The sequence below is a fragment of the Phalaenopsis equestris genome, unplaced genomic scaffold, assembly GCF_001263595.1.
Source record: "Phalaenopsis equestris unplaced genomic scaffold, ASM126359v1 Scaffold000840, whole genome shotgun sequence".
NCBI lineage: Eukaryota > Viridiplantae > Streptophyta > Magnoliopsida > Asparagales > Orchidaceae > Phalaenopsis > Phalaenopsis equestris.
In genome coordinates, this window is record NW_018165280.1 from 3925758 (window position 1) to 3936503 (window position 10746).

Consider the following 10746-nt stretch of genomic DNA (forward strand, 5'->3'; position numbering starts at 1 on the left):
ATGAAAAAAAAAATGGCGTTCGCGAGTAATCGAGTCACAAAGGGTCCACCTAAGGCTGTTGATCCTATAGGAACTCAATTTCGGGCCCTCTACATGTTGGTCCTTAGCCCTTGCAACTAAAAGTTGAGTGCTTCGAACCACTCATGCGAGTTCTTCACAAAAATGAGTCAAGAATTGGCTTGAAGTTCTACGGGAGGTGGCTCCATCGCTAGTCCGCTAGGATGGTCAATAAGAACTCCTAAAGCTAGATCCTAGGTTCAAGGAGACTAAGACTAAGACCTCACTAAAATTGAGGTCAACAATTGATTGACTAATATTATTTAAATCATATACTTTATTTCTTTAAGTTATTCTTAATTGTTAGCTTAAACTCTCCTATTGAGTTTCTATGATTTTCTTAAAGGCTCACAGGGGCGGGGTGTGTTATTTTGCGTTAGGCTTGTTTCCATATTGTTGGGGAAACTGAGCAAAAGACAACACTGAATATTTTAATAAAAATGATGGAGATAGATTGAATGTTTAGAATTGAAGTAAAGAGTATTTGACATGAGGTGTTAAAACCCAAGATATGCTACGATATGAATGACTTCACTCCGAAAAAACCATAAAACTTGAGAATACAATATATAGAATCCAACAACTTCTAATATTTGCCATTTTTTACTTCAACAATTTCATTTTGTTGGAGGTTTCAACACATGATTTTTTATGCAATTTCCCTTGACTTGAGCCCTAATAATATCTCATTTATCTTTTCTAAGGACTTGTATCATTGCTTGGAATTGAGTTTTAATCATTTAGTAGAAATTTTGAAATATTTGCCAATCTTTACTTTTTGTTTTGCTAGATATATTTACTCAATTTTTGTTTACAACAACAACAGCAATCCTTTATCCCGCTAAATGGGGTCGGCTACATGATTCTTTTTACTTCATTGTGTCCTATTGAGTGTCATATGTTAGTGTGGAGACCGGTTCAGATTCCCGCTCCCGCCTCCCGATTGCGATGTTTCGCGAATCCCGCTCCCGTTCCTCCCATTTCGCGAATCGACGCTAGCGTCTGCCGCGAAGCTTCGTCGCGCTCACCTGTTCTCACTCCACTGTCGCGAGAGGTCGCGATATTCGCGAAACGTCGCCAACCTCCCTTCCTGTTTGCAATAAAAGGCATCGCAGCTGCTCTCCTTCAGTTTTAGGACAAGTCACGGTTTTGAGTTTTCTTCGGGTTTCTTCGGGATAGAGGAAGAGTTCTTCGGGTTTCCTTGGAATAGAAAGAAGGAAAGTGTAAGAAGTAGTTTCTTGCGAGAGAAGGAAGAAGAAGAAAGAAAAAGAAGATTGTTCTCCCTAGGCTTCTTCTTGGTGACTTGTGACAGAAGATAAATTGGGTTTATTTCTCTTGTAAGTTTATCTTCTTCGGTGTATCTCGATGTAGAGTTTCTTCGGTGTATCTCGGTGTAGAGAGAGAAGAACAGAGAGAGAAGAAGAGAGAGCAACGAAGTGAGAGATTCTTCTTGTAAGTCGAGGTGATCGATTGGTGTAAATTCCTCAAGTAGTAAAATCTTTTGCAATTCCGTGGACGTAGGCAATTTGTCGAACCACGTAAATATGTGTGTTTCGCTGTGGTGTTACTGTTTTCTGGTGTTAATTTTTTCTCGTTCTATTTTTCGCTTCGTCGATCGTTCTCCTGTTTGATTTATATATGTACCACATCAACTGGTATATAAATCTCGCCGCAACATCATATTTTCATTTAATTCTAATAAATTAAGATCATTTTTTATACAACATGTCCAATCCTTTTTAGTTCTACCTCCCTCTCAATATCTACAATATTTTTGTTTAATCATCAATAAAGATAAAAAATCATCCATGCATTCTAACAACATCATTGATTCTAGAAGCTCCCCAAATATCATTTGTACATCTTAGAAAAAGGATGAGATGATTACTAAGGATGATATGAGTAAATGCAAGGATAATTGAAAATTCTTATACAATAAAGATATTGTTTTTTTCTTGAATAATAGACGCATCATTAAAAAAATCATAAGTTCTCTTACCCCTTTTTTTTCCTAAAAAGTAGTAAGAAGATAATCCCCAAGAGAACAAAAAAAAACAAAAAACAAAAAACAAAAAAAAGGAAAAGACAGAATGACAGCTAGATATAATTTATCAAGAAGGACAGCTATTCAAGGAATGAAAACAATTGTAAAACCCGTTTATAATAATACATTACAATGTATCCATGTCCCAAATAATATTAGAATGCTTTAGATCAATAGAAAAAAAAAAAGATAAATATGGCTTTATCAAATAATATTAGAATGCTTTCGAACAATAAAAAAAAGATAAATATGGCTAGAATTTAAAACGGCAAAATTGAAAAATCACAAATGTTTCTTAGATTTATATAATTTTAAGTAACACCTGTGTTGATCAGTAATTCAAGTAGGCTATTGAAAAAATAAACTAATTGTGACAGAAAAAAAAAATATAGATGCAAGAGAGAAAATTGCTAAGTAAATAAAAAATACACCTACCTCCCTTATTGCAGTTACTTCAGCATGGGCAGTGGGATCCATTTGCTTCAATACCATGTTATGGCAGCTCACTATCACTTCATCATTACAAACAACAACTGCTCCAAAAGGACCTCCATCACCACAATCAACCCCATGATATGCTTCCTCAATTGCCTTTGATAAGAACTTGTGATCTTTATTCAGGATTGCTGAAAGAAAATAGATTTTCCTTTTTAATAATAAAAACATTTATTTTGATTATTTTTAAGTGCAAAAATGATCACAAATAATAAAAAAATGATACAGGCCATCTTTACCTTCGTGATGACCAGCATAAGCAGAAGCCACCGAAATGGTGCCATCATTTCTTTTAACAACTGAAACCAACAAATCATAATGCAGTTAAGGAAATGCAGCATATAATGCTCATTAATCAATTATATTCCAAACAGCAGCTGCAATTGCAGAAAAAAATAGCTGAAAAAATGAAAGAAAAAAACCTTTCCCTGCAAATAAAATCTGATGAAAAGACAAAAATTGAGGGAAAAGAAAAAAATTACAGTTCAGAAAAGGCAGAAAATAGAATTTTAGTCTATTATTTGAACAACAGAATGAATCTTAGCCAGAGAAGATTCTCATAACAGCAGAAACTTAAGAAAAGTAAAAAACAAAGTCTAGATCTACAAAACACCAGATATTCATTCCAAACAATTCTATCCTGAAATTGACACTGCCATGACATAAATAAAGTTCAGTTACGATTCGAAGTGATATACTCTGGCCGCAAAGTAAGAAAATCTCAATGACTTCATTGCAAAATAAAGAGAAGAAATCTTCATGCTATTCCTATAAAATGCAGCTCTGAAGGCAATGGAAGGAAAAGTAAGAGAATAGTAATATTCAACAAAAAAATTAGCAAATTACGAAAAGAAATTCGATTGCGTAATGATGCCCAAAACAGGAGGTGAAGAAATATGTAAGCACCAAAAAGTCCAAATCAGATTCTAAAGTCAACAAGTTCAAATCAACTCTAAAAAAGATTTTAAGAAGAAAAAAAGGAAAAAACAGTAATCTACAATAACTTGAAGAACACGCAAAAAAGAAAAGAAATTTGAAATCTGCAAGCAACGCTTCAGAGAAAAAAATTAGACGCACGAGAAAAAAAAAACAAGGAACGTAACCTAATCTCAAATCATTTTTCTCTTATATATAAAATGCTTGCAGAAATATAAGAAACCAAAATGATAGATTGACGAACAACCCAAAGGAACAAAGCCATTAAAAAATTTAAAAAAAAAACAACGAACATCAAATAAGAAAATTATAAAACAAGCAATGCAAATGCGGCGAGGGATTAAAGCTAAGGCATCGCAGAAAAACGCAAGAACTGGAAAAATTTGACCAAAAAAACATACCTTGCGCTTCCTCCATGGCGATCTCTGAAAAAGATTTCAAGTCAAAAAACCTCCTTTATCGCGGGGGAAATCCGGGAGACGCTAAGCAGGGAAGGCGAAGAACGCAGCATTTCCTTATTAAATAGAAGTTCAGGAAGCGCCGAAATCCGTTCGCTTTTGTGGTCTGAAAAGGAAATTAGGAAGAGATTTGGTAACTCCCCCGTCGGCACGCGCTCTCCCCCATTTGTTTTTGGGTAAATGACGAACTGCAACTTTGATATTGCGTGAACGAAATCTGTCGCCTTTTCCAAAAAGTAAAAAAGTACGCTCCAGAGGTTAGCCTGGCTTCAATATAATATGAAAATTTTAATGGGCTAAATATAAAAAAATAGAAGTTAGATGAGAGATACATACAATTACAGAAGAATTGGGTGTTATGCATGTAAATGCCCCCCTTTTCTTAATAAAAAACAAACAATAAAAGGTGTTCGGCCGTGACGGAAATGTAATTTGTACTAGAAAATAACGCACATTCCTGGTCAATTGTACTTGGTTGCAGTAAATTTTAGGACGGGGCATCTGTGACTGAAATAAATTAGATGAGTAATTTCACTCTTCAATTTTAGAGGAAACAAAGGCCAACACCAGCCCCTAAAATTTCACACTTATCGGATTAGCGATGATTACAGCGGTAAATGACAGGAAATCCCATACGAAGAACAATTCATAATTTTATCAGTACTTTTGGATCGCACCAATTTCAAAAAATCGAACATTCAAAGCAATAAAAAAATATGAGAATTTTACTTAGAAGAATTCTTGAATGGGGGAAAAACATCAAAACTCGCACCTAATCACTGAAATTCACATCCTCGACACTTCTCATCTTTATCGGAATGCTCGTCGAAGAATGTTAAAGGAATAACATCAGCCTACTCTCTTACACTGCTTAAATTCAAACTTAAAATTGAAATCCGTGTAAAAGCTTTCCTGGGCGCACCCAGACTTGATGCATAGGCGCCAAGGTCTCGGGAAACAAGCGCCACTTTGGCGCCTAAGCGCCCAAAAGGGGGGGCGCATAGGCGCCCCCTACACTACCGCGCCCACTCCAAGTAGGCGCCTATGGGCCGGCCTTCCTATAACAAACAACGCTAGAAACTAGGCGCATATGCTCCCATTGGGTGGCGCATATGCACCAGCTTATCTGTGGTTCGGCTTTATATGCACCCACAACCTGGCGCTTATGCGATGGGTGCACTGCACTTCAAATCCAGTCTTGACATATATAATAGTAAATGAATGAGTGAACTTGATGAATAATTTGAATTAGATTTGCTGAGTTCTTAAAAAAATATTTTAATCATATATGAATATCAAAATATTTCAAATTTAACTTCAAAATTATTCGGAGTCTCAATTACAACAAGTTTATAGTCAAATTGACTATTTTAAGAAAACATTCCAAGGAAGCCAAAATTTGTTGCATCCGAGTCCGATCAAGCACAAATCAAACCGTTTAAACATAATTGTAGACTTTGGATGTGCAATTAAATGATCAAATGGATTCTAAATTTGACAATCTTTTATTCAAAACTAGTGTTCCATTGAGTAAAATCTAATGCGCCCAAGATCACTCGATTATGTCACATTAAGTCACTCAAATGCTCATAAAATATCATTTGATCAAAGGGATCACTCTATAAAATCCGATGGAGTGATGCAAATTCATACGGTCAATTTTACTAAAAAAATCTATAAATAAATCCTCACTTTTTTCATGAAGGGTAACTTGTACTTGGATCTAGACTTGGATCTAAAAGAGAAAGTTGAAAGATCTCCAAGCTCTCGAGGGTCCTTGAGCTCCAACATCATTGGACTACCACACACTAGCTGCTACCCGACCACCACCATCGAGTCGCCACCATCACTGCAACACCGTTGCCACACCATCGCTATCGAGCCATCATCGTCGTTGTACCACCATCGTCGTCATCTGACCTCTCCCATCTAGCCACTGTCGCCACCGCCACCGCCGCCACAACCACCACTACCGCAGGACCACCATTGCTCGGTCCTCTCTGTCTACCCACCGCCACTATCAGACCACCACTGCATGACTATTGCCTTCAAGCCGTCGCCCCCACAGGACCAACGTTGCCGCTTCCCAGCCACCATCGGACCACCATCGTCGCTTCCCGGCCACTGCCATATGATCGTTGTTACAAAAAATATTGGCAATAGATTTTCTGACGCACGGCCTCTACAATTAGCTTTTTTTCACAGCAACCATGTCGTTGCCCTTACAACTATTCAAGGGATGGTAAAATCTTGTAACATACATCGACATAGTTGAATCATTTCAACTGGGCCAGATCACATGATTTGCTTATTAAAAAACTCCTATTATTCTTTTTATTCGTTTTTTTTATATGGGTGTATCAGATATTCGTACAAAAATAAGATGCTATAATATCAGTCAACCACCATAAATTTACCAACACACTAAACCCTAAACAATATCACTAATCTTATTCCAACTATTCAAAATTGACTTTCTGTATATGCATTCATTTCTATTGAATATTTTCTGAGATCTTAAACTAATCAATATTATTTTTTTCTCTCTGTTTTTATGAAGATGAACAAAGGGTATTATCGACATTTTTTACAACTTTAGATGAGGAGGATTTAGTCCCAAAATAGTTGGCTAAGATATAATGATGATGATATGCATTTATCTACTAATTATTGATGAGCTCGTGTTGCTTAGATCCCCATGGTCACTAAGAATATCGTTTGCTATCTCATGAATGATAATTAAGCTACAGTAGATGAAATAAAAGCTTAGGTTCCTTGAACAAATTGAAAGAGATGTACCTGCATTAGAAATTGTAAAATAAGGAAAAAAATTGCTTTTTTGATAAGTTTTGCATGCCAAGGATTCAAAGCACATGCATCCATAGCTCTAAATTCCATGAAGAAAGGAAAAGGCCAGAAAGCAAACTGAGTCCATTGCTTAGTTGGACATTAAATAGCTTGCTCATTTTAGGTCTGATGTATAGCCAGGAGGAGGGGCCGTTGACCATCTGAAACAATAATTTAAGATTCAGATTCAGATTCTGTAATTACTCCTCTGTCATTATATTTCATCCTTTTAGAAATCATGCCTTAAATATGTTACTATTTTTGAATATAGATTCCATTAGCAGTTGAGTAGTTGGCCCGGTGATGCGGTGGTTTTCTAACCCTTTTAAGTGTCCGTTTGGGACAGCTTGTGCATTTCAGGATAAGGTTATCCTGAAACGCGGCCTGCGGGCCAGCCGCAGAGGTCGACCCGCGGCCTACGTTTAGTGTAAAAACCCAAACGCAGTTTCGGATAAGCTGACAAAACGCGCGAACCAAACGGTACGGCGGCCCCAAACGGAGACTAAATTGTTAGAATTATTCTTTTTTTTTTTGTTTTTGTTTTTTGGGGAAAATAGTGTCACACTCAACTTTATTATAGATGAAGAAGAAATACACATGAAAGTCATATAAAAATACAAATCTATTAAAAATAACAAATAAACAAAACAACCAATCAGATATGATTTGAAATCATATCTAATAAAATGAAAAAAGACAGACTTGAGTACCATCGGTTGTATTTATGAACACAATCAATACAAATAATTATGTTGAGTTGAAGTCTGCATGCATGCAAATTTAGGCTATAATAAATTTTCAAAAAGAAGAGAGCAGAGACCTAAAGCTTCAAAAGCAGAAAGAACAGAACAATCCGGTCAGCATCCAGCAACTCAGCAGCAAAAAGACAGCTGAGGAATTCATTGCACATTTAAGTGGAGAATCACTATGCCCGTTCCTCTCTTTTACTTACTGGTACAGATGACTAATAACATAAATATCTCGAAAAAAGAAAAAAAAAACCTCTTTTAACTTAATATTTTGATATAGTTTTTGTTTAGGGTAAGAGAAAAATAATCAAGCAAACGTGGCACATATATTAGGGTCCGTTTAGGGCAGCTTATAAGTGCGGGCGACGTTTTTAAAATATCGTCGTACTGTTTGGTTCGCGTGTTCATCAGCTTATCCGAAATTGAGTTTGGGTTTTTACACTAAACGCAGGCCTCAAGTCGACCGCTGCGGCCGGCCCGCGGGCCACGTTCAAGATAAGCTGCCCCAAATGGACCCTTAATCCATCTTTTCAAGCCATGACTATTAAACTATGTGCAGACATTTGAGGGTTGGAAAAGAAATGAATCTTGGGAGCGCTGGATATGCTCTTTGATCAAAATTTTGATTCTAAATGTCCTGATAAAGGATATGTAAATTAAATACATACCATTCGATTATATATATATATATATATATTAATAAGTATATAATAAAATTTATTTAAATTTACTATTTATATAGCGAAATTGTAAATTCCAAGGTGTGAATTGTCTACCCTGGACGTCACCTGGTTCAACCCCCGAATGCATGCAGGGGTGGAATTATTTTTATGTTAAAATCACTTTTTCTCATAATTATTCCCTATCCTAATTTAGAGATTGATAGTATTTGAGAAATAAATTAATTCTAATAATGTGATGAATGATATTCTATTTAAAAAAAAAAAAGGTCAAAAGTGTATTTTTATTTAAAAAAAAAATATTTAAAGTATGACCCACAATATGCAATTTCTTTTAAAAATGACCAACAATACATGAATGTTGGATAATGCGTTCTTATTTAAAAAAGACCAATGGTATGAATGATGATTTTGTCCTCACATAAAGTCATATGCAGACATATTAATCAGTAATAAAGTTAAAAATCACTAAGGATTTAAGCATTTATGAATAATACTTAAGAGGATTATATTAACTATTCCAGCATTGAATTAATTTATACTGAAGAATTTGAAGTTGTTAGAATTAATGACATTATTGAAAGGATATTAAAGAATTGGAACTGGTCATGTATGAATAGAGATGAAGCCAGTCCATTTTTAACAAAACATTGAATTTTGTAAGGGTGTGTTTTGTTTGAAGCAATTATGTGATAAACGAAAAAAGCATTGTGTTTTGTGGGTGCGTTTGGTTTAAATGTAACTAACTAATAAATGTTAATTAACAATGTATCTTGTTTGGATAGAAAAGAGAGGGCTTCGATCAATTTACAATCAAAATGACAGTGCAGAAAATTTGAAAATTTTAGAATAAAATATCAAATATGGACAAACAAGAAAGTAATCACAGAAATAAGGACAAACAAACAAACACACACACACACACACAAAGATTTAATATGGAAAACACAAGAACAAAAAAAACCAGAAAGCCAAGTCACACAAAAGTTCACTATGAAAAGATAAATGTATAGAGATTTCACAACTCAGATCTTCGATCTCTTTACAACACTGGCACTTACAAGAATAACACTCCAAATCTGCTCTCAATCACAGAAGAGAAATCTCATGCTCTGAAATCCACCTCTCGAACTTCACTGCTCCACATCAGGGCCCTTCAAGAATTCATTGTGTGCATAAGAGCCGTTATGGCTCCAAATCGAGGGCTTGAATCCGAACTGTAGGGATAACTGCTCAAAACGTAACCACGCTGACACTCGCCGTAATTATTTCATGCTTACTATCCTGAACGCACAAAGCAAAAGAGCCTCAGCATAATTACATCGATTTAGGTGTGATTACACTAGCTTGGTTACTTTTGGCTGGTGTAGGTATGCCAATATGGCATAGGTACGTCGCTTCTTGTACCACTTTGTGCTCATGGGTGCTCTTTTAGGCTCCACTTCTCAATAATCTCACATTTGGAAACTGATACCACATCTGTTCTTTATATAATCACGTATCGTAGTGTGACTCATCCTTAGTCTCAATCTTCCTAGACTCCAACTGAAGCCAAACATAACTCCAGTTTCTCGATTGCCACCCCCTTAACCAACATATCTGTAAGAGTATGAGACGCCTATATTCTAGGAATACAAATATAAGTGAAACCTCATCTGAATATGCATTGTCTTTGCATGAAAAGCAATGTTCTTAGCAAGTTAAATACCACTCATATTATCATGAGCCTCCACTGACGTGCTAGCTCATGCAACCTAGAGCTATAGAAGGAAAAATGTTTTACTCAGACCCCGTGCATGAAAATGACCATTTTGCAAATTAAGTGAAACAAAGGTAGATTGATGCAACAAAGTTAGATGGATGCAACAAAGGTATTACACAAGTTAGTAACGTGCAAACTCTTAAATCAACATGTAGTGGAGTATACATCGCATGGAAAGATGACCTGAACCAGAAGGGTGGCACCACAATACCGTGTAAATAACCCTAGGGTACCCACCTTCCATTCTAGAAAGAGCGTTAGGTACGACGATGTTAAAATACCAAACATGCATTAAAGACACAATAAGCATACAAAAAAGCAAAGGTGCAGAAACTTGCAAAAGATAAGTTAAAAGAAAAAATGCAAACACCCACTCTTAAGTAGTGGCAAGACTACAACACTTTCCTACACTCCTCACCAGGAAATTTACAAAAATTGAAAAAGGAAGAGAAATGAGCAGACACTGGGTCACATCATTGAACAATAGAATAAATGTAAGCCCAACTAATTTAATCAAGCTAAGTAGAACCACCACCCATGTGGAAGGGTGTCTCGATGGTTTGGGAGGGTGAGTCCATGGGTCAGCAATCTATAAATATGAAAGACCCATCTGTCTGGGATAATCAGAATCAATTGAAAGACATGATTGAATGAGCCAAAGTAGACCACCACTTATATGAAATGGTGTACAAATGACCAAAAGGGAGATTATCGTGTT

The 10746-nt window shown here is 35.9% G+C and overlaps 1 protein-coding gene across 1 annotated transcript in view; it reads right to left on the reverse strand.

The window, feature by feature from the left end:
- Positions 1-4230, reverse strand: part of LOC110031749 (guanine deaminase) — an 11986-nt gene extending 7756 nt beyond the window's left edge. The window contains exons 1-3 of the mRNA XM_020735118.1: positions 3934-4230; positions 2836-2895; positions 2537-2727 (exon numbers count right to left, since the gene is read on the reverse strand). Of these exons, the coding sequence (XP_020590777.1) occupies positions 2537-2727; positions 2836-2895; positions 3934-3949 (267 nt within the window). The 5' untranslated portion in view covers positions 3950-4230. The remainder of the gene's footprint in view (positions 1-2536; positions 2728-2835; positions 2896-3933) is intronic.
- Between the last annotated feature and the right edge of the window lie 6516 nt (positions 4231-10746).